Source organism: Gasterosteus aculeatus, chromosome 20, assembly GCF_964276395.1.
Source record: "Gasterosteus aculeatus chromosome 20, fGasAcu3.hap1.1, whole genome shotgun sequence".
Taxonomy (NCBI): domain Eukaryota; kingdom Metazoa; phylum Chordata; class Actinopteri; order Perciformes; family Gasterosteidae; genus Gasterosteus; species Gasterosteus aculeatus.
The window spans coordinates 17233934-17257305 of NC_135707.1; the positions used below are offsets into that span (position 1 = coordinate 17233934).

General features: G+C 45.3%; 3 protein-coding genes across 48 annotated transcripts in view; 2 read left to right on the plus strand and 1 right to left on the minus strand.

Annotated features, from left to right (window-relative positions):
• Positions 1 to 10128, plus strand: part of rims2a (regulating synaptic membrane exocytosis 2a) — a 110064-nt gene extending 99936 nt beyond the window's left edge. For 45 of the 46 annotated variants that reach the window (XM_078095460.1, XM_078095463.1, XM_078095470.1 and 42 more), the window contains 5 exons: positions 6556 to 6697; positions 6781 to 6893; positions 7044 to 7145; positions 7309 to 7448; positions 7542 to 10128. In XM_078095460.1, coding sequence (XP_077951586.1) covers positions 6556 to 6697; positions 6781 to 6893; positions 7044 to 7145; positions 7309 to 7448; positions 7542 to 7745 — 701 coding nt within the window. In that variant the 3' untranslated portion in view covers positions 7746 to 10128. The remainder of the gene's footprint in view (positions 1 to 6555; positions 6698 to 6780; positions 6894 to 7043; positions 7146 to 7308; positions 7449 to 7541) is intronic. The other variant, XM_078095492.1, reaches the window with a different exon arrangement.
• A 1306-nt stretch (positions 10129 to 11434) lies between these two features.
• Positions 11435 to 14140, plus strand: dcstamp (dendrocyte expressed seven transmembrane protein). Its single transcript, XM_040166357.2, has 4 exons — positions 11435 to 11509; positions 11655 to 12771; positions 12845 to 13177; positions 13256 to 14140. Exons 1-4 carry the CDS (start codon positions 11475 to 11477, stop codon positions 13313 to 13315), a joined length of 1545 nt encoding a protein of 514 aa, XP_040022291.2. The 5' UTR covers positions 11435 to 11474; the 3' UTR covers positions 13316 to 14140.
• Positions 14141 to 15809: 1669 nt separating this feature from the next.
• On the minus strand, positions 15810 to 23051 carry dpys (dihydropyrimidinase). The gene is made up of 9 exons (XM_040166356.2): positions 22649 to 23051; positions 21415 to 21573; positions 21115 to 21294; positions 19918 to 20107; positions 19564 to 19720; positions 19239 to 19380; positions 18727 to 18869; positions 16605 to 16812; positions 15810 to 16191 (listed from the first exon to the last, which is right to left on the minus strand). Exons 1-9 carry the CDS (start codon positions 22898 to 22900, stop codon positions 16132 to 16134), a joined length of 1491 nt encoding a protein of 496 aa, XP_040022290.1. The 5' UTR covers positions 22901 to 23051; the 3' UTR covers positions 15810 to 16131.
• Between the last annotated feature and the right edge of the window lie 321 nt (positions 23052 to 23372).

Here is a 23372-nt window from a genome sequence, read left to right on the forward strand (position 1 = left end):
GTGAAGATATGTCAATTATGCGCTTCTTTACTTTGTTAGCCCCTAGAATGTCTGAAATATTTTACAGTCAGCGTTGAAGACAATACCTCAATGTGTGCAGAGGGGAAGTATGTTTTCTTGCTGTTTATGAAGTGATTCTGCTGAACGTGTTGAAGACGGCTGATGAGTTCATGTTTTTTTTCTCGAGCTGTGGCGTGAGCATGCGAGTTGGTGGACTAAGTGAATGGTTTACACACTGCGAGCTGCCCACAGCGTCTCTATTCGCACGCACACGGTTCCGAGCATTATCCAAGAAATCAACCAACGTTCTTGTTTTGAAGACGTTGTTTTTTTCTTTCATTATGTGACCCCAGGCAAACATCAGATCCATTGATGTTGACGCTGGGTGTGCAGGGACTAATGTTGTGATACAGTTGCTATTTAAAGGGAAGTGTACTCATTGAGACTTTAACAGCTAAGGAATATAATCTGTCGCATCATACAATGGGTTTTAGAGTTGGAATATCTTTCCTAGAATGACATTTCTCTATCTCTGAGTTTAAGAGCTGTTGGATCCTCTCCTCCACCCTGCCACGCTCCACCAGCTGCTTTGTGTTTTCCGCCTGCAGTGTGGATCTCGCTCCACAGCCATGTGTCTCCTTTGAGTAGAGTCTGAGACCCGGACACCGTATTAAAGACACACGTTTCAGGGGAGCACAGGGGAGAAAATGAACCTCCACCCTACATTTTTAGATGGTTTTAACTGCTGCTAAAAACGTGACTTCCTCCTGCGATTGTTTTGCCCGTAAACGCTGACGGCAGCGCGCCGGAGCTGCCAGTCGAGGAGGAAGAGGTTTGTTTGTTTGGTTTGAGCCGTGCGCTGTGGCCGGCGTAGTCACGGAGCGCGAGCATGATGTTCCTCCCGGTCATGAAAAATAATCCAAAACACGCTTTGGTGTTCGCTTGGGTTTTTTCACACGCACGAGATGCTTTTCTGCACATCACGCCAGTTTGTTGTGACAAGTCAGCTGGGGCGACGTTAGCGGTCTCTATCGGGATGTTTCCACATGCAGGACGCGGCGGTGTTTTGATTCCCTTCCTCCGTCTCGGTAGCTGTCCATCTGCTGTTCTCTCCGTGTTTACGCCGCTGAGTGGAGGAACACACTGTTCCAACGGCTACACCTCCTGCATTTCAATTATCCGGCCTCACGCCTTCCACCGAAGGTGTGAGCGCGATTATCTTATTTCATATCAGACGTAAAGGCTGATACTAATTTCGAACTTCCAATCGCATTAATAGAAAATACAGGATTTAAAGCTGTAATGATGAATATTTTGTGATAATGCGAAAGCAAAAGGCCTCCCTGGAAGCAGATGTCACTTTATAGTGATTATCGGAGAACTGACACCCAGCTACGCAGCTTCATGGAGCTTTTGTAAACCTCTTTAAGCCCTTTTTGTTCCACCTTTTTCTTTGTCTCTCTTGTTACGCTGTTGATGCAACAATATCTGACAAAAGTCAGATGAGCCTACTGTACTTTGAAAATCAGAAGATAGCTAGTGGACACTTGAATATCTACCAAGTTGAAGGCCCCAATATTTAGATTTAATGTGTTGCTCTCCTTGTGTGCAGGACCGGCCTGCATCAAGGTAGGGAATGTAAACTGAGAGAAGAGAGCGTGTTTTCCCGCATTTGCGAATATATTGACGCGTGTCCTGGCCAGTGTGCATGTAAGTGCTCAAATATGTGTGTTTGCCTACCTCCATGCATGTGAGTGCCGGGGTTAGAGCCCTCCATTAGGCTGTGTTTACAGTGCAGCGCGCCGGAGTCGCTGCCCGGCGCTCGCCGCGGCCTGGGATCATCAATCTGAAAGACTTCCGAAAGCTCCCACCTGTGATCGCTGCCGCCTGCCAGAGGGACGTAACGCAGGACTTCTGGGATCTTACGCTCCCCTGTTGTTGTAGCAGAGGGGGCAGCGTTCCTCAGATTCCTGACGTCTGAGGTGCTTGTGATTTCCCGTCTTTTGGTCACTGTCCTGTTGTTTTGGACTGAGAGTAGAGCTTAAAGGGGAATGTTGGGAAATCAGAGCTGCTATAAACCTAGATTATTTTCTTCAGGCATGTAAGAGAGTAACTTCGTTTTCAGAATCCTTGAACACACATGAACGTGCCGTATTGAACAGATTTCTCAGGACGGTGGTGAGAGGGGGATGGTGCCTCTTCCACTGTGCACTGGGTGGATGAGTAAGAATAAACTCTGCCGAAGGTTTGAATTGAACAATCATCTTACCTCAGGAACCCATTAAAATACTACACGGTTATGATAAAAATGTTTGATTGATGTCTCATCAGAAAATCAATATGTGTCAACATTTTTGAATCATGAAATAGATAAAACAAGTATATAAAACAGTAATAATAATAAACAGTAACAGGTTGTCAGGTATTAAGACCTGTAATTTTATCATTACACTCTCACAAAAACAATGCTGGTATAACGTTTACCATAAAATTACATCAAAAAGTACATCTGAGGGCGAAGGAAACAGGTCTGGTCAGAGGGCCAAAGGTAAGAATAAGACCAATTCATATTTCGACCAGAGAAAGGCTGCCAATAAAAAAGGATAAACGATATTGGTAAAATGCATCCTGAGGGGAATGGCCAATCGAATGGAAAGTCCCCCAGGAAATCATGTGATATAAGGCTGTATTTTTCAATAGGAAAACGTCAATCTGCTGATGGCGCGACGAAGGCAGTGAGCTGAATCCTTCAGGGTGGCCATGACTGTCTATAGTCCTTGAAGCGTTTCAGTGAGGACCAGAATATCTCCAGAGCCACGCTGCTTTGGCTGACAAACAACAACTCAATTTTACCGTAGCCGAAAATAACTGTTGGATCTGGCTGTGCCGACCTCCACCAAACCTGCACATGGACGTCTTTGTGAAAGTAGGTTGCAGTGTCCCTCATGGTGGAACTTTTGCCTCAGCTAGAACGCCAAAGAGAGTTTGCTATTTTTATGATGGTGCAGAGCGGCGGCGTAATTGTCCCTCTGCTCCCTGGAGAGCTTTCAGGGAGACGAACGCTTCAGAAACGTTACGTTTCCACGTCAAAGCCGGTGTAGCATTCGAGTACATTAGAACACAGTTGACTAGCGTTAGCACGTCTATGCTACGCTAGCTGCTGAAAGTATACTGTAATGTAATGTAATGTAAATACAGAACCAGTCAAAAGTTCGGACCTTCTTTCTCATTCAATTGAGTGAAAAAGTGTGTCCCAACCTTTGAGTGTTACTGTACATGGCAGTTTTTGCTTTATTGACTGTAATGGATGTGACCGCGAACAAAAATGTACAAACTAACTTTACAGGACAAAGGACAATGTTGTACCTCAGATTCATTTTATTTTTATTTAAATAAAAGGAATTATTTATTTATTTATTGAAAAGTTACATTACTGCTTACTTTTAAACTGTGATCTTTAGGCGTTGATTCAGTTCTATCAGTTTTATATCCCTCAATGTCCACTGTTCTCTGCCTGAAGGAGAAACAATGGGGGGCGGGGCTTAGTGTCACTTAACTTTTCCTGTGCAGAGTGTCGTAGACACAGTTCACCATAGTTGGTTCAATTCAATTCAATTTATTTAGTATAGCTTATAACCCCAAATCTGCCTCAGAGTGCTTCACAATCTGTACAATCTGGACACTCACATCTGGACACTCACACCTGGACAGTGTGTCGAAGCGGAACAATTTTGCTTTCTTTTTCTTACCGAGCTGCACGAGAGACAGTGAGCAGAGGGGCTCAGGTTTAATTTGAACACATTCATTTGCCGTTTTTTCATTACGCCCCTCACACACGATGCCGGATGTCTGTCAGCATTTCAGGATGCCTAGGAAGACATTTTTTTCTCTTAGCGCCACTGTTATTCTGCTTGTTTCAGTGTTTGCAAGTGTGCTTTGTTATTGATTAAGGGGACAGGAATGTCACACAGTTGCCAGGTTCAGCGTGTGAATATTATCATCCGCATCACATCCTCAGCCTCTCTGCAAACAGACAGCAAAAGCAGAGTGACTTCCTCCCGACACAGTTTTGAGTAATATGAAAATGAAGCAGCAGACTTGACTGTTGAGTGTCTGTCTATGTGGCAGAAGAGAAAGACCTCACCAGGGATGAAGAGAAACCAAAAGGAAGATAAAGGTCTCTGGGTAGAGCTTGTTTAGCCGCAGAGCCAGCCGAGGTCCGTCTGAGCAGCGCGGCTCTCTGATTGGTGGCGCGCGATGCAGCTCTCTCCCCTCCCCCCCTCAAGAAAGAGGTGCAGCAGGAACGTCAGACCCACACGGAGCCAGACTCAGCCACTGAAGCAGCGTCTCCTCAGATGCAGTGCACACAGCGTTTAGGGGCCGACTAGACGACTGCTCGCGGACTCGCTCTCCTGTCGCTGCGCGTGGCACTTCATCCACCAGACTAGATCTTGAGTTTGATTTTCAAGCCTTTTTGCAAACCGGTCGGCCCAGAGGAGGCAAAGCTGACGTCTAGGGCATTCAGTCCGATTCGCCGCATTGACAAGGACGGACGCCGGTCGCCATGGGCAGGCAGGGGCACGATACCTCTGCTGCGGTCCCCGGGATGCGTATCCAGCGCTCCCAGAGCAAGATGAGCCTCTCTGCATCGTTCGAAGCGCTGGCCGTGTATTTCCCCTGCATGAACTCCTTCGATGAGGAGGATGGAGGTAAGGTGACATCTGGGAAAGTGTTGCAGCAGCAGGATCGCGGCGGTTGGGGCGCAGTCGAAAACTGTGGGACAACGTTTAGTGGATTAGTCGGGGAGGTGCAGGGGTTTTAATTGTTTAGGGTATTTGGAGTTGGCAGATGACAGTGTGGTTTAATTAAGATGAGGACGTGATGCTCGGGGTGACATTGTGACTTGGAGGTGGATGCGCCTGCATCTAATGAGATAATCGATTAATCATCTCTTGATTTGGTGTGCGACGAACACACTTTGTCTGTTGTTGTTATTATTGCTGCCCCTGGTGGTGTTGACATGGATCAATATATCAACCAGTCTGACAAAGTATTCTAGTCACGTTAGTCATCATATCTCCTTTGCCCCTGATGATTCAAAATCTGTGAATGAAAACAAAGGCTGGTAGCCGGACTGAATCACTGCTTATTTCTTAGCGTAGGAGTACAGAACTGTGTTTTTATATATCGCCTCCTTTCCTATTTCAGTGTCTGGGGATTTATTTATAGACAAATATAGAAGAGCAGTTGTTTGCAATACAGAAGATTACTCTTCTGTACCTCTGCATTATTTTGCCTCGTCATACCGTCTTTTTTCAGCCACAGTTTCCCACACACACACACACACACACACACACACACACTCCTCTGTTTGGCCACCAACTCTGCACGAGTCATTGTGTTTGTGGCTCAGATTTGAGGGCAAGTGAACCTTTGGTGATGAGCCAGTTTGTCTGACAATACAAAAGTGCTCGGCCAACACATTTTCTCCTGATAGTCTTGATAATGCTCCTCTACTGCTGCATTTAATGCAGTTGTCTCCATACTTTTGTCTGTAATGTAGATGCGAATGTGTGTATATGTAGGGAGTTTTTATACTATTTTAGCTGTTCTAAGCTGTACAGACGATGACGAATGTGTTTAAATAGGATGTGGGTCAATTATTTCTGCTTCCAAGCAGGAAACCGGATCTCTGTTGCTTGAAAACGGTGTGTTTTCAACGTCGATAACATCTGAAAGGCCCCTGATTGGCCGGCGTTTACCAGCTGCGTCTCGCTACAGACGTCAGAGACGACCTCTGTGCTCCTTCTGTGAGGTGCGGAGAGCAGGGAGAGGAGGCCGGGGTAACGGACATTTCAAGGCTGAAAGGCTTCATGGGGGTTGGTCCCCCGTGTGAGAGATGGGACACGGGATCGACTTTCTGCTCTTCGCCTCTCGTCTGACAGGAGGGGAGAGAGAAGGGAGGACAGCGCAGTCGTCTCGATGGGATTCATCCACACAAACCGGGGAACGGCTGGGGAGGAACTTGCCTTAGGCTCGTTTGTCATGACTGTGAAGTGATGCTAAAGTCATGACTAGCTTCCTTTGACTAGCGGGAGGTGACACCGCGTCGCCATTTGATTGCCGGTAGGAAAAAAAGATTACATAACAATAATAGCTGAGGTGACATTGCGAGTTGCTTAGGATGATTAGTCTTTATCAGTCTTAGATGTCAGATGTCGTATTGGATCAGTTATGATGTGGGGGTGGGGGGGGGGGGGGGGGTAACTGGAGCTTATTGGGTGAAGCACGGACTCACTACAGCTTCTGCAAGAACCCTGAAGAAAAACAGTAGCGCGGATGCTACGAGTGGTTTTTGTGTATTGTTTTCCCTCTAGAGCGATTTTCTATAAACTGATGAAAGCGCAGGAATGTCGGTAATCTGAGCGAGTGCAACTCGCTGTGTGACTCACAAAGAGATGCAACGTCCCGGATTGACAGTTTTCACCACTCTCCCTCCCTCCCTCCCTCCCTCCCTCCTTCCTTCCTTTCGCCTGTGTGTCGCTCTGCGTGCAGAAGCGGGAGGTAAGAAGTTGCGCAGCACGATCCAGAGGAGCACGGAGACGGGGCTGGCGGTGGAGATGAGGAGCAGGATGACCCGGCAGGCCAGCCGGGAGTCCACGGACGGCAGCATGAACAGCTACAGCTCCGAGGGAAAGTAAGGAGACGCGCATTCCGCACCGTCCTCGTCCGCGATGCCAACATCTCCGTGGTAACCAGTGTCTTTTGTCTCTCTCCCAGTCTCATCTTCCCTGGGGTCAGGCTCTCCTCAGAAGCCCAGTTCAGCGACTTCCTGGATGGTCTTGGTCCCGCTCAGCTGGTGGGCCGACAGACGCTGGCTACCCCACCCATGGGTGAGAACAACAATCCTTCAATTCAAAACATTCATGCTACCTTGGGAAGATGGAAGTTATTTTATACATAAACCTAACTTTTATGGATACGTTACATGCGGATAGCCAGTCAGAAGTGTGCTGAAAGTTCAGGTATTTTTTGTTTTTCAGGAGACATCCAGATCGGTATGGTGGACAAGAAAGGAGCACTGGAGGTGGAGATCATCCGAGCCCGTGGCCTTGTGGGGAAACCAGGTTCCAAGGCACTGCCAGGTAATCAAAGCTCTCACGCCTGTCATCACTGGCGATCACGCAGTCCTTGAAGTAAGCGTCGACCCCCATGATGATCGAGCTTGTTCTTACAAGGCTGTGGAATAAAGAATGGGAGGTTGTGCGTATAGTGACGTTCTCTGGGCTCCTCCCCCTGTCTTCTCAGCACCGTATGTTAAGGTCTACCTTTTGGAGAACGGGGTCTGCATAGCCAAAAAGAAGACAAAAGTAGCAAGAAAAACCTTGGACCCCCTTTACCAGCAGCAACTGCCGTTCGAGGAGAGTCCAGGAGGGAAGGTTTTACAGGTGGGAGAGAATGAACCTGCTCTCAATAAAACCACTTCATTTGTCGATGTTCCATCTCGTCTCATCCTTTTGATGCATCCCTTGTCTCTGCAGGTTATCGTTTGGGGCGACTATGGACGCATGGACCATAAATCCTTCATGGGAGCAGTTCAGATACTGTTAGATGAGTTGGACCTGTCCAACATGGTGATTGGCTGGTTTAAGCTCTTTCCTCCTTCCTCACTGGTGGACCCTACTCTGGCCCCACTGACAAGAAGAGCTTCCCAATCGTCGCTGGACAGTTTCTCTCGATCATAGCAGCGCGTGGACTGATAGCGTTGTTGTAGCAGCCAGTGTTGCGACTACGGGTCACGCCCCCCCCGGTTACACTGCATGCTTGATGTTGTGTCTTCTGAGCCTGTTTCTAGGGGTGCGAAACGTGACCCTGTGTTTTGAGCAAAAACGTTGCGCACATTGTGCACGTGGCGAGGAGCGTCGCGAGCGCCCGGCGGCCGGGTGTTGTTTGGAGGAAGCTGGAATGAACTCCTTAGCACGAGGAACCCATCAGTTCCAGGTTTTCATCCAATTCGAAGCCATGGGGTTCAGTACTGGGAACCGCTAAACGAGTTCTACGGAAGCCCTTTTCGAATGAGAAATGTATGTTTCTTTTTTCTTTTCTTTTAGTCCTTTTTCTGTTGTTGTTTTTTCTGTTTTGTTTTTTTTTTAGAGTCAAATGTTCTTGTATCTGAAGGGGGTGACGGTGTTTCTAACCAGATGCTTGGTCACGCCACGCCAACCGACCTCGCTAAGCTGATGGAGTTTTGGAGAGCATCCCTTTGGGTGAGATGTGTCCCAGCTTGTGTCCACACTCCCCCACAGCCCAAAAGAATTACCCGGCATACTCCAGGTTTATGTACTGAATCAAACCGTACTGGAGAATCACCAGAAAGTTAATCCGAGGCAATGTTCAAGTGGTGACCATCAACACTCCAGAATGTGCTGTAACGATCCAAACCCCATTAAAAGATGTAAAATCTACCATCATTCTTTCTCTGTTGATATATTGTATGAAAATTAAATGAGAAAAAATATTTTTTTCCCTTTTTAGTTCCTTTGCATGGACACAAATTTAGCTGAATTTAAAAAAAATGAAAGAAAATTATTTTCTTGAGGCTGCAACTTGCATAGAAGATGAAAAATAAAACAGATCAGCCATTTTCAACAATTTATATTATTTTTAAAGATAAATTTCACTAGTGCATGGTTTTCAAGGGGAGTGAATGCAACATTGTGAATTAAAAAAAAGAAGACATTGTTTATCATTCTTTAGACCATTCATGAGTCTGTGTTTTGCAGACACGCCGATAAGGGAAACTTAAAGGAAACTTTGGAGCTATATAACAGATGTTTATGTGACAAAAAGTGATAATGAAAATAAATGTAAGTTATTTATTTCATAGTAAAAGGCTAATGCCTGATAAAGATAAACATTATGTGCAAATTGTACATGTTTCTCTTTTTCTTCCTTGTCCCAGGGTACTTCTTATTGTACTATCCATCGCTACCATTGTTCAGTCCCCTGATATTGTCCAGATTTTAGGACTGTTGGTTATTTTACAGTTCTGTATTCTTTCAGTATGTATTTTATTTGGGATTTGATTTGTTTAACAAGCATGTTGAAAAGGATTTTCTGCAACATGGCTTGGGCACACCTTACAGTAACAGCATGTTTTGATAAAGATGATATTTGGAATTTTTGCAGTTTCTTGTACAGTGCATGTCAACTTCATTACTTTTGTCCCTCACCTTAAATTGAACTCTACGAAAAATTAGTTCTTGGTCTCCCGTGGCCGATTATTGGAGTTTTAACAAAAACATTCCACCCCTATGGTCGTATTTTTTTTCAGGTTTTTGAGGAAAAAAAAGTGACAAGGAAAATATTTTATATTCGATGGAGGTTGACGAAACAGTTGTGATTGCAAGTGTATTTTGTTTCAGTATTGTTGACGAACATGCAAAAATAGTCTCTATTGGTACAGCAAGAGGTCTCCACCTAATCAAGAGGTAGCAAACGTGCAAGAGAGGTATGTTGCTGTGGTGGTTTTACAGGCACTGTTTGTGAAAATGAGCGAATCACCAGTTCAAATAACAAGGGATATTGCCACAGAAAATGTTTTTTCTTGTTTTAATGAAAATGAAATTAATTTATTTTTGTTAGTTTTATTTAAAAGCCAAGACCAGTTTATTTTTTATTTTCTATTTTTAGTAATTATGAAATACTTCTCATGTCTGGGAAGTACACAAATCTTATAGTTGCAGTATGTCTGAATGAAATTGAACTGAGGCATTATTCCTTTTCCATTTGACGATAGTGCGTTTTATTGTTGGAAAAAAACTCGTCTCAAGCTGTCACGCGCTATAATATATATTTTCATTTTCATTTTTGTTGTACATACCTTTACATGTCAGAATTGGAATAAACAAGCTACCATGAAGATCGATAGACTCGTTTGGAACAGGAAAAATGCCTCACATGATGACAAAGACATATGTTATTTATCCTTTTGAATGCCTTTTCATTTTCTCTTTTTGGTGCAATGTGTTAATGCCAAGGCTATGTCTTGGTTAAGTATGGTTGAGTACAGAGATTTATGTAAGTTATTTTTCAAATTAAAAATAAAAAAAATTGATATTACACTGATGCCAAGAGTTGGGTGCTGATTAGAGTGTCGCACAAAAAACAACGGTGACGTGCTTTCTGTAAAAAACTGCAAAACAAGTCTATCTATGGAAATCATGACTATTCATCAGTATGCGTCAAGGCCCAAGAACCCTGAATCCTACAATTCCCATCATGCAACATATGGGATATTTTATCCCTCTCCATAGTTTGTGATTCATAACAACTGCATGCGCAACACTTCCCAGAGTTGCGATCTATAGAAGCAAACTTGACGGGCGATTGTGCTCAACGGCACGGAGACTCTGACCCGAGCGTACGAGCACGTTGGAGACACAGTGAAGGTGTTGAATGAAACGGATATTACTTGATACTTACTTGATACTCTGCTCAGTGCAGAGGGCCGGCAGTATGATCATCATCTGTAAGACACCCTCAATAGAGCGTAAACACTATAACTGGACATATATCATGAGGTATATTGGTTTTCATATACTTTTAGTTGGTATAATTACTTTTTACTATAATTATCATTCATGGTTTGTATTATGAAGTGACAGACAGCACACTGTACAGAGACAAATGGGGTCCGGGGGTCTCCATGGTCTCCAGTCACCTCACCGGGAAAATCTCCACCACCTGCTCATAAAGGTTGTGGAGATGATCTCAGTGCGGACTAATACTACAAAATAATAATACCAGAAGAAAATATAAGTAAATAAAAGAAAGAATATTTCTATACGTCTTCTTATCTTGTTGTTTGTAGCAAATTACAAGGAGAGAATTGAGAAAATAGGCAACAGGATCTAATAGATCGTGGACTATTTTATCTATTCTACTGTTTTCTTTACTTCAGCCACTTTATTGTTTTGAACAAAGTTTCTCAATCAAACTGAAACTTTGTGTATTACCTTCTGTAAAATGTTTTTGTTATTGAAAAGACATCCTTGTGATCAGTTTCCGGTGGGAATAATTTTCTTTCAACCATATTTTCTACATGGAACTGCTCACAACAATGTCTGTGGACATGTGAAAATAGACTGCTCACATGTTGAAATGTGTTTTGGGGGCGATTTGGGGCATATCGTTTTGGAGAGAGAACTAGAGATCAATTCCAGACAAACAAAAACAAGCAACTCACACCAACATTAAAAAGCCTTTTGTCTTTTAGCTCTGGTGAGAAATGTCCATTTATGGTGAAGCACAGGCCAGTTTCCCACACGCGCAGGATTCTGCCTCATATCAGCCCTCCGCTTGCTTCTGCTTTTGGTTAAAAAATAGGAATGAATGACGAATGACGACTGGCTGAGGTTTGAGGGGACGGGACGGTTCCTGTTTTAGCCGTACTTAAGGAGCTTACATACTACATGCATGAGAATAGACGTGGAGCTCAACACCACAGGTACGTACTTCATTACATTCGTGTTCATGCAGCATCTTCACGTTCACGGTTTGAATTTTGTCTGAAAGGTTCAACCATTTCGGTAAGCATTAGATGTCGTATATGTTCTGCAATCATCTGTTCATGTGGCCTGTTTTTATTGTAGTGAAGCTGTGGTACTCGAGTGTTGCCCCCACCCCTCGTCCCCTCACGTACAACCTTCCTCAATGTCCAGGAGGCTCTTCCCCTTGATTGCTCTAAAACGGAGCCTCGAGGATATCGGTTACCTGGCTGTGGATGTTTTCATTACCGGTAATAGGGATGGATTTCGAAGAACCCTCGTCCTCCTCCTCACATGTAGCTTCTCCGGCCTCCTCCTCAGCTCCTTACTGCTCCTCTACCTCCTCTTCAGCCTGAACTATGACCTGCCAGTGGCGGCGGGGATCGCCGCCTGCGTCGAGGCGCTACTGACGGTTGCCCTCTTCCTATCAAAGAGGGTACGGTGCCTGGCGGTTCTCTTCGTGATATCCATTTTCATGAAAAAGAGCCGGAACCTGCTGCTGACCGCTGGGACCAGTTTAGTGGTTCTGAGAAACATCCGCAACACCCTGGAAAACACCACGGCGCTGGTCCGGAGCATGATTTGCAACCTGAAGGCCAAGAAAGCGGCGGCGGTCGCTCCGTTCAGTAGCTACGTGGAGGTGTTGAAGTGGCTCGGCGAGGTGCTCAGGGGGGTCACGGACTTGGGGGTGGTGAACCTCAGCTCCCGCCTCAAGGTGTCCCCCAGACTGGAGTCAGACAAATTCCGGTGGAAACTGAGCGAAGCGGAGCAGAAGCTGAACGACACTGTGAGGCGCGCGCAGTCCCTGCTGAGCGCCGTCTCCTCCGTGACCGACAAGATGTTCCCCGCCGCGAGCTTCCTGCTGCTCGCGCTCTTCATAGCGCTGCACGTCAAAAGGTACCGCGGCGACGCCAGGTACCAAAACCGGTTCGTGAGCGGCAGGTTCGTGGGTTTCGACGGGAAGCGGAGGACGGAGGGGAAGCCCCACGTGCTGCCGCTCACGCCGCAGGAGGAGAAGCTGTACGCCGGCGCCGCCTCGGCCCGGCCCACCGCCGCAGAGGGCAGGGCGGCGCTGAAATTTGGCGTCCCAGTTGTTACCCATTTTGTGGCTTGGGTCATATTCATAACTATGGACGCCTTGTTGTACTGCTTTGTTGACATTGTAACGAGGAAGTTATCAGAGCTGGAGCCGCTCCATGTCCCGCTGCTCATGAGCATCACAGTAAGTGCGTTTGTCAAAGAACCTCTCATGGATTTGTTCCAGAAACTGAACATGAATTCATTTATCTCCTCAGGGGATTGCGACGTTAATGGGCATCCCGCTTGGCGAGGAAAGCCATCGGAAAGACTTCTCCTACTCTGTGACCCTGTTTGAGAAGAAATGCCTTCCTAAGCCCAAGCTGCTGCTCTACAAGTCCGTCGTTCCTCTGACTGGCATCCTGCTCGCCCTGTTCGTCATGGCTCTGATGGCTGCCAAAGTGGCCCGGCTCCGGCTGATGGTCTGCGAGCGATTCTTCCCCGGCGCCGCGCAGGAGAGGGTGGAGTACCTCCACGCCAAAATCCTCAGGAAGAGACGCAAGAAGAGGGAGGGGCGAGACACCTGCAGCCTCTCATCGCTCTACTTGAAGGTATCGATTATTGCCTCCGCGGGGTAAGTTCGTACATCTCGTTGCGTGATGCTGAAGTTGTTTGTCGTCTCCTTTCAGCCACATTTCTGGTGCCCGCTGCTCTTCAGGCCCAAAGCGGATCCGCCAAGCGTCGTGTAAGGGGAGTTATGCTTTTAGCTGCATGTTTTTTTTCTATTCTCTGATTAAAAAAAAGAAGAAGAAGAAGAAGGAGGAGGAGGAGGACAACTTTGAACAACGGACTCCTCGTCCCCGATGATCCTGTTGTTCCAGCATTCTTTTAAAATGAACTTGTACCGTATGAACAAAGTGACTGAACCCTACCAGTTTATGTCTAAGCTCTCTGGTCAAACGTCAGCGTTGCTCCTGCTACAGTCAGGCTGGAGACCAAATGCTACACTGTGCTGCACTGTTTGTAGATCTGATCAAAGATTTTTAATATTGTTTAAAACTATAACATTCAGTAAAATAAGCTGCTTTCCATTATTTATTGATGATTGAAATCGTATATTCCAGGTTGAGACTGTTGTGTTTTAACTCAGGTCCCCGGGTAGTTGATAAATGTGTTCCACGAGGATCAATAACTGGCCGTCTGCTATTTATTAATGTTATTTATCTTCCAAGTGACCATTGAAATGTTTTATTTTATAAAAATTAATGCTCGCTCCAAACTCAAGAGCATCAAGTTTGATGTTAAGACTCTGATCTAGTGGAAGTCTAACAGACACAGTGATGCAATCCATCGTAGTACATGTAATGGATTATGGAGGTATACGGTTTTCACATTGAACAATCAGATCCTCAGATCACGGAAAAGGATCGATTCTTAAGTACTGCTTGAACTAGGAACTAGTTGTTTAAATCATCTGGAAAAATCAGTGAAGAACTGATATTCTGTGTGTGTAAATATATTTCTTTCAGATATCAATTTATGGCACATTAAAGTAATAAATGTGCTGCATCCTTGACTCCACCTCAACTGTGTCCTTGTTATTCAGCTGAGTGACTTACCTCATTAGACATAACAGGCCCCATGTGCAAATTGGCAATACTTGTTACCATGTAGAATTGTTAACAGACGCCTCATATAAACATTAACAATCGCCACCCAATTACAAACCATCAACCAATTCAAACCAGAAGAGCACCCGGCAACTAGAACAGTACATTTATGGACGTTACATTATGTTCATTATGTAACATGCGGATGACATTATTCTGTGATGAATATATCTCTACGTGATCGTCAAGATGACCAAACAGCCAAATTAACAATGACTTTTGTTTAATAACCATGGAGTTGTGACGGTAGCAGTAAATCCTGTTATTCGTGACTTCTCTACACTGTCTGTCTAACATGACCGAGGAAGCAAAAGAAAATACAAAACAGTGTCAGGCTTCTATATTTCACCTCATGTTTAATTCTCCCCTGCAGAGAATAGGACAGTAATATTTGCTTACATAATCTAAGACAGATGCCTCCTACGTGTGCAGGAACAGCTCCGTCCTCCTTCCACTGTCGCTGCTCATTAACATCTCGCTGCTACGCATTTCTCCTTCCAATTCTTCTGAAATAACTTGTTCACCCATTCTTTATAAGTGTATTTTAGTTGTCTCAGATATGGAAGAACATTCCATGTTATTTTATTTAAATCAGCGGTGGACATTGGACAAAATGAATAGTTTGTAAAAGTTTATATTGCAGTTTTCTGACATTGTTGTGTAGGAGGAACCTTCTCAGGATGCACCAGGACAAATTAGTCTTTATTTGCATGTGTTCCCGCATTGTTTCTGCTGTTATTGTGTTTGGCATTAAAGTAGCTTCTACAAGCAGCTGTGTCAGCTTATTGTGAATGTGTTCAGACCAGTCAGACTTAGTAAAACAGGAACAACATCACAACTAATAATCGGGATAAAAGCCCGATGAGCATTTGTGGATTCCATAGTGCCAGAGACGGCTGATTATACAACAATATAAATACACAATAGAACATTCTCACATGTGGCCTCATTTTAATTTTAAAAAGGAAAGGCAAATACCTATTCCGGCTTAAGTTAACACCTTCTTTCATTCAAGAGAAGAATTATGTTGATTTCATTTAGATTTAGTTTATCGCGTACATTTAAAAAAAGTCAAATCAACATGAAAATGAATCATGTATTTGCTCTGGTTATTTACTTTTTAAAATGCAGTGAGGAACACTTGGTGATACTCCACTGTGCAGCCCTCCCGCCGGCCCGGGCCGGAGGGGGGAAGCGGTGCAGCTCCGGTGGGGGGGCGTGGCCTCCTGTGACTCACACGCTGCCACTGACCCGTGTGGCTACGTGATGAGCTCACATTAGGTCTCAACTGGCCCTGTGGCCAAAAACCACGGCGGCACGCCAGCCCGATAGGAAGCCGCGCCGTGATGCTCGGTGACGGCCGCAGACGTTCTTTTGTTGTCCCGTGGGAAGCAACGCAGAGCTGCAGCGCACGTCATCACGTGCCATCCACCCGAGCACGCGGGTACAGAGGGGATCTGGGTCAGCGTTTAAATTCTTCATCAAAGGAAAAGATGTTTTGGGGTTAGCAATGGCAACGATCGTGAAGGCAGATGGGAGAACAGAAACCCAGTAAAAGATCAATTTACACACATTTACAACTAAGATAGTATTTTTTATTATTTTATAACAAGTTATGCACAAACTTTTAAGGGATAAAAGATTCTCTTTTCAAATCAAACACACACATTTTAGACATGAAATCATGCATAAGCCCTATTTTCCTTCCTTGCATTGAATTACTTAATGCGTAATGTATTTTCATGCACACACAGCAGCACAGATGACCACCAAATCTCACAGTGGAACAAATTTAACGGAGGTGTTGTCTGCCAACAGAACATTGACCTTAATGTTGACGACGCCGCCTTTACTGCACTGAATAATGTACGTCTTTCATGTTCTGGGCCAGATGTTCATACAGAAATGACTTTGCCTTCATAGGGCTTTCTCTCCACAGCGGTCGGTTTCCCCACCTGCAGGCCAAACACAAGGAAGGGAGAGAGAAACGTTAAGAGACCTTTGTGTACAATTTGCTGCCTTTAAATTCAACATACATCTGAATTCCATTGAACCCTCTGAAACACGTTTCACACATAAGCGGTTTTTCATGTTTCATTGATGCTCACATAATGAACGAGAGATGATGAATACACAGTGTGAGTAAATATATGTGTCCCAGGACCAGCTGCTTTTAGTACCCGTCTCTAAACTTAGTAGTTCCTGTTGTAAAGTTTCATGACTCACTTTCAGCGGCAGCCTCAAGTGGCCACTTGTGGCTCATTTGTTCATTTGCCACTCGGGCCGAGCGGAACCACGTTGTAAACACTGAGATACCGTGAACTTGTATGTACAAATCCAGCAGACGCGTCGTGGGGGATTGACTGACCTGATCCCTTTGCCTGATTCTCTTGTACACATACTCAGAGAAGGGCTTCCTGTGGATGAATCGTCCGTGTCCCGCAGGCACCGTCAGCCGTCCCTCCTCATAGACCACTTTGCCCCTCGAGATGGTGACGACGGGGACGCCGTGGCACTCCATGCCCTCGAAGATGTTGTAGTCCACGGCCTGATGGTGGGTCTTAGCTGATATCCTCCTGCCGAAACACAAAGGTACACAAAGAACTACATTTCAATTTGAAATTCTAAATGTCTTTATCACATGCAAACGCATTCCGCATTCTGGTCTAGTGCGTCACTCACTTTGCAGCCGCATCATATTTACATATTTAAAACTTCTCCTCCTGCGATGTGCTCGTCTTAAAAGGATGGAATGTTGGAAAGGATTTGAAATTTAGCATGGCACAAATTACATTTTAAAAGGTATACACAGTATACATGTGCAAATGATTTATCTGCTAGCACTCATGGTTAATGTATTAAAGATTAATGTTTAACTCATAATTTCACAATTTAACTGGAACTGCACCACAGCTATGATCCCTCAGTGAGCCGTGTAACCACCATGAATGCAACCAAATACAGCGTTTTGTGTCATCGTGCCGCTTTGAAAAAGGGTGCAGTACTATTTGAAAGTTTGGAAACGTTTTTTTCATGTACTTTTTTTTCCTGCTGCTGCCGTCATGCACAAATCATAATCAGAAGCGCGGAGTGAACCAAAACTGTGACGCAAATTCTCTGTGTTCATCACTGAAGCCCCTTTAACACGCAACTTCCACGTTTTAATAATTCCAGAGTCCAGAAGCTTCCGCCAGTGAAAGCAGTTAGTAATAGTGGTAGTAACTTAGGGTGGTGAAATGGCCTTCTGGGAAATAATAAATCTCTCACACACATTAGAACGCTTCCTATTAGAATAATCTGAACCGTACGGATTGATGACGTCCGACAAATAAATCAGGTCTAAATGAAAAGACTAAATCAGCGGGGAGCAGAGAAGTGACTCAGCCACTTCCATGAGAAATGAGAGCGCTCCTCCCCATATTCATGCATTTCCCCCGCTGGTTGGCGGAGGCAGACACCACGCCCAGTGTGCACTGACCAAAGCAAGATGGGTCCTCATTATCCAAGTCATGAGACAAACAAGGCAATCGACTTCTAAGGCAGTCGGGCCCGAGATGATGGAGGGAACGGTGAGCTCCTCCTCAGCAGGGGGCCGTGATGGTCGCACACAGAATGAATCCATTCACTGGAAAAGTACGGCAGTATGTGATGCGTACGCCAGTATGTGATGCGTAAACCAGTATGTGATGCGTACACCAGTATGTGATGTGTACATCAGCGGGTTGTGACGCCCCTGAGGGGGCTGAGCCACGGCTCTGCAGCACACAGAGCGGCACCATTCTGGTTTATATAAGCTATTGGAACAGTCCTCTGTAGAATCAGTGCGTGACGTGCTCCTTGAGACGGCACGCTGTCTTCTGCTTCATATCGGGGTGTAAAAATAGGAAAAAGGAAAAGAAACAAACACATGATCCTTCTTTCTACGCAGCCGTGTGATATTCTGAGCCGGTGACTGAAAATAGCTTTCATTCTGCACGTTCTCCGCGAAGAGAAACGGGTTCAGCTCCCACGTGAAATATTCGTCATCTTTAAGATCCGTACCGTGACCCATCGGCGTCCCACTGAGGCAGAAGCAAGTGTTAAAATCCTTCCAAAAACAGAAAATCTACCAAACCTGGAAAAGAATCAATCATTCCGTAAAGGTTGTGATTCATATGCAGATTGTGTCGCGTCTGTAGATAAGTGACTCCTGCACAGAGCAACAACCGGCTTACGTGGTGTGTTTGTGTGCGTTTGTGTGTGTGGAGGTGGTGCAAGATAAAACATACATCGTTTCCCTTTTTAGCTGCCTGCGTCTGCAGCGTGCACGCTTCACCGCTAAACGTCACGAACTGTATCTTATTTGACCCAATGCTTGACACCGTGGAGACGCGGTTCCAAGCATATGTCACCGGCACTCTGCACGTGCAGGAGTCACTGACAGCACTGAAAGGAACGTCTCACTTCAGACTGATCCGTCTTAAAAGCCGGCTGGGAGTCGGGGGCCTCACCGGGTCATCTTTGGGTCCCATATAACCACGTCGGCATCAGAGTTCCTGGCGATGCGGCCTTTCTGCGGGTAGAAGTTGAAGATTTTGGCCGCGTTGCTGCTGGTGACGGCTACAAATCGATTCTCATCCATTTTTCCGCTGTGCTGAGGGGAGCAAACGCACAGAGGAGCCGGCCGGAGTTAAAGGGGCCACACGGTGGATGACGGGAAAATACTGAATTAGCAGACAAAAGGTCAGTGCTGAACTGCAGCAGCAAGCAACTTGTTCCTGCCAAAATATCATCTACTGTGTGATGTGCCAGCGCTGTGGAATGTGGTAAATCTTCCCAGCGGCCTCTGCAGTTCTGAGAGCTTACTGTAAGAAAAACTGAAATACGTGATGTTTCCACTCAAATAAATTGAGATAATTGTTAAAAGAGTGTATATTCATAGCCAAACAGCCAAAGTGAAAGTGCACAATAAAGGTAAAAAGCTGCTGAACAAGGTCAGAATGAAGGCGTTGAAATCACACACCACTCCTTTCTCCCAGATCACAGACATCCTGTCCTCCACGCCGTTCACTCCGTTGGGGATCTTGGTGAAGTTGTCTTTGCCGAGGGCCTTCTGGCACACGGAGAAGGTGCAGTTGTCCGTTCCGGTCAAACTGAGATCGTCGCTAGCCAATTATCGGTGAATGAATAATGAATGATTAGAAAATACAGAACAAGTGGACGACCCCGTTTGTGTGAATTGGATCTTGTTCTTTGTCAGCTTCCCCCCCCTGTACTCAAGGCTGAACGTTCATGCAAAGTCCCAAAGCGCACTAATCTGTGATGACACTGCAGACGGGTCCACCTACTTGGCCAGTAGGTCCATGAGGTACCCCGGGGTGCTGGGGTCAGGTCGGAGGGGGGGGCCCATGACGAAGCCAGCAGCATGGGCCCAGTCTTTGTGCCAGCAGTGAGTGCCGTCGGTGCCCAGTGCGGCTGCGATGGGCTCCCCGAACACCACGCGCCCTGTGGACAGACAGACAAGCTGAGGAGGACCAAAGGTCAGTTCGCTTGTGAACAAATGGCGTTTCCCATTTGGATGCATCAGAAGCTTTTCCACAGTTTCCACAACAAAGACATTATATTTCTATAGCAAATATGAGCACTGACCCAATCAACATTTACGTATTTCAACAACAGGGGGCAGCAAATCGCACGCTCACCATCTCTGCGAGCATTGGACACCACCTTGGCGGCAGACTTGCTCATGACATGGACCACATAGAGCGGGCAGTTGACGGCGTGAGCGATTGTGATGGCGCGCTGGGTGGCCTCGGCCTCCACCTCCTCCGGCCGACACAGCTCGTGGCCCTCTGGCCCCGTGATGCCCAGAGACAGCATCTTCTTCGCCCCCTGCCGAGTGCCAGCGGGGACGGAGACAACAAGGCAGCGGGAAGGTTATTGGAGACGCTGTAGGGGGCCAACTGATGGAGGAGCATGTGGAAACGTGAACCAACAACTCTGTTCCCAACGATGTATGTGTATAGATTATAATGATTGCAAAATAAGTTACAATACTTTGTCCCTTTTCTTCTGACCTCTTTAAAAAAACAATATGTCAAGAGGTACTAAATCGCAGATTTGGTGAAAGTGCCCAATGATGGAAATGACAACGGGAATATTTCATATTTCACTGTGTGCTATGGATGACTGGAATGGAAAATACTGCAGAAATAAAACAATTAAAAAAAACGAAACATCCATCAGTCATTGAGAGGAGCTGATCTTCACTAAAGGAACCGCCGAGACCAGTAACAGCTGTGGAGAATATCAAAAGCCACTTCATTTCACCACGTTTTACAGCTGCAGAACCCCGACAGAAGTAGCGTAAGATTTGGTAGAATTCTGAAATATATCATCTTTTAAGATAATGGTCATATGAGATCCCATAAGTTCATGTGCTCTCAAGAACAGATCATTTGGGTTAACAACATAGATTGAGCTTACTACACCTTGAAATCATGGTCACAAGTTTCCCTCTTTAGGCATTTGCTGCCTCCTAGTGGTGAGTTGCCGTGATGACAATCGAGGGGAAGAAAAGACCCTGAAGCAGTTGTAAATGGACCTTTTAATTACACTGGTGCTTTACTAGAGATATCAGAGAAAAATACCTATTCATGGGACGGTCCTTTTCTGCAACGGCACGAGGACGGGGCAACAGTTGCTTTTAGTGTTACATCACATTGGTCTCAAGTGGACCTTGAACCACGTGGGGGGACATGCAGGTAATACTAAGTCAACATGTCCTTTCATCAATCAATGTTCTACTACCATTACTGCCTCAGCGTCTGTTCTTCCCCCTTAGCCCCTTAAACCATAAGCCATCATTGTTTAAGCCTGTGGTGTGTTTGAGCACAAACCTCTGCAATCAGGTCTCCGTTCTCGGCGTGCACCTGGGCTATGGCTCCGGCCTCCTTACAGTGGGAGAAGGCGGCGTACAGCTCGGAGTCCTTCAGCATGAACACGTCTTTGTAGGCCATGAACATCTTAAAGGAATTGACGCCCTTCTCTTCAGCGAGCGTCTGCATCTCTTTTTTGACCTGGAGAAGAAAAGGGTTGAAGGAATAGCTCTGAGTAGCATTGATTCTATGTCTACAGTTGATACACCTGGTGCAATGTCATTTTTGGATCTCTGGTGGTATTTTTGGCAGCTCATTCACCTGGTCGCTCCACCATGTGACGGCGACATGCAGCGAGTAGTCGCAGCAAACTTTGGGATCAGCTTTGCTCCGCCAGCAGTCGTAGGCCTCCAGGAGAGACTTGCCCTTTTCGGGGATGACAAAGTCCAGGATCATCGTTGTCCCTCCTGCCAGGGCCGCCTGGGGAAACAGGCGCATTCAAAACAAGAATGCCAGTTTACAGATTAACATTCAGTAACGCTTGAAGAAGCTTAGGCGTTGATTAAGAATGCACGCCGTTATGAGGAATGTAGCATGTCCACTCAGCGCCGGGGGGGAATATGCTACTACTATGAATATGATTGTCACACTACTAATGCAAAGTCGACACAAAGTGTTGAATGAGTTGATGTATTATGAGTCAGTTCTTTAGCAGCCTGATAAACTTCATAGCGTAAGAAAAGAAACTTAAGGGAACTTAATACTGAAGTTAATCAAAAATAGTTTGCTGCACCTTTTAGATTTGTATGTGTACACCTTCTCCTCGATTGCAACAAAAAAAGAAAGTTAAGTTCAAGTTTAAAATACAATTGTGGGCACAGCTTTCAAAATAAAACACCGACTTGCAAATCAAATATGAATACAGCAAAAATGGAATCTGATTTTGCATAAGCTCCTTTGAACTACGCCAAACAATTAGAAATAGGTGCAATTAGAACGCCCAAGGCGATAAATAGATCCTATACCTGTGGTGAATTAGTCTACATGTACGTCATCCAGGTTTTTCCCACAGTCAAAACAAATTGGAAACGTTCTGTGGTAGTGAGATTTTTGTGTTATGTGTTACTAATTTACTTGATGACTTTAGTGACGACGTGGTATCAATTAGCAGATTCAGATTGCCAAAACTAAATATAACAAACACAAATCAAGTAAGACAAAGAAGAGACTTATTGAATTCCTGGTCAGTCCCTCACAATCTACCCATCGGTGTATTAAGTTACCAGCTACAACACTCGAGCGATGAACTCATGTGATCAATATTATAATATTCATTATCCTCAAATAGGTTGTATTGGCATTTTTTACGTTTGGAATATTTGACAGCTGACAAATATTGCTACTATTTGTAAGGTGAATTTAAAAAAGTGTAAAATGAATAAATCAATTATAAGAAATAAAACGAAACGGTAGCGCATTATTGTGAAGGCCGCGCGGCTTGACTTCCGGCACCACGTCTCTCTTCTCAGTCCTCTGACGGTAAAGTGGACCCCACCTTGGTTCCGATGTAAAAGTCGTCCACGGCCCTGGTGCCCATGAACTCCAGCTCCATGTGCGTGTGCGTGTCGATGCCGCCCGGCATCACCAGCTTGTCGGTGGCGTCGATGACGCGCGCGCCGCCGGGGATCCGGAGGTCCAGCCCGACCTCGACGATCTTCCCGTTCTCCATGTAGACGTCGGAGATCACGGAGCAGTCGTCGTTCACCACTTGGCCCCCTTTTATCAAGATCCCGCTGGGCTCGGACATCCCGCTGAGAGAGACACAGAGACAGAGACACAGAGACAGAGAGACACAGAGACACACAGAGAGTGTATGAAAACTGAACTGAGATCTGTGTGTGCAGCATGTAGGTCAGTTCCAAAGTTCATGTGCACATTTGCTTTTATCCGCCCTTGTCCTTATGAAACACAACATCTGTACAGCTGGTTCTGAATCGATCAGGGGTTTGTATGTGTAACATTTATATCATAATGAATGGTCTTAAAATAGACTTGGAGGCACATTTATAAGTGACAATGTAATCATAGTTCAATATTTTTCACTTGTACAAATACAGGTGTAATAGGGCTGTCCTAAAAGCCTTAAATCGGATATCCTTTGATGAGCACATTAGAATACTCATGTGAATTAATTAAGATTTCTGTATTTGGTTTACTACTAAAATAGAGAACACATTCTGAAAGTATGTAAAATAATGAATAATAATAGGACTTAATAG

Coding starts and splice junctions, on each gene's coding strand:
- dcstamp (XM_040166357.2), top strand. CDS start 11,475: ATGCATGAGAATAGACGTGGAGCTCAACACCACAG. Junction 12,772..12,844: donor CGCTGCTCATGAGCATCACA/GTAAGTGCGTTT, acceptor TTATCTCCTCAG/GGGATTGCGACGTTAATGGG. Junction 13,178..13,255: donor TCTCATCGCTCTACTTGAAG/GTATCGATTATT, acceptor GTCTCCTTTCAG/CCACATTTCTGGTGCCCGCT.
- dpys (XM_040166356.2), bottom strand. CDS start 22,900: ATGTCCGAGCCCAGCGGGATCTTGATAAAAGGGGGCCAAGTGGTGAAC. Junction 21,295..21,414: donor TCACATGGTGGAGCGACCAG/GTGAATGAGCTG, acceptor TTTCTTCTCCAG/GTCAAAAAAGAGATGCAGAC. Junction 18,870..19,238: donor TGATCTGGGAGAAAGGAGTG/GTGTGTGATTTC, acceptor TGCTCCCCTCAG/CACAGCGGAAAAATGGATGA.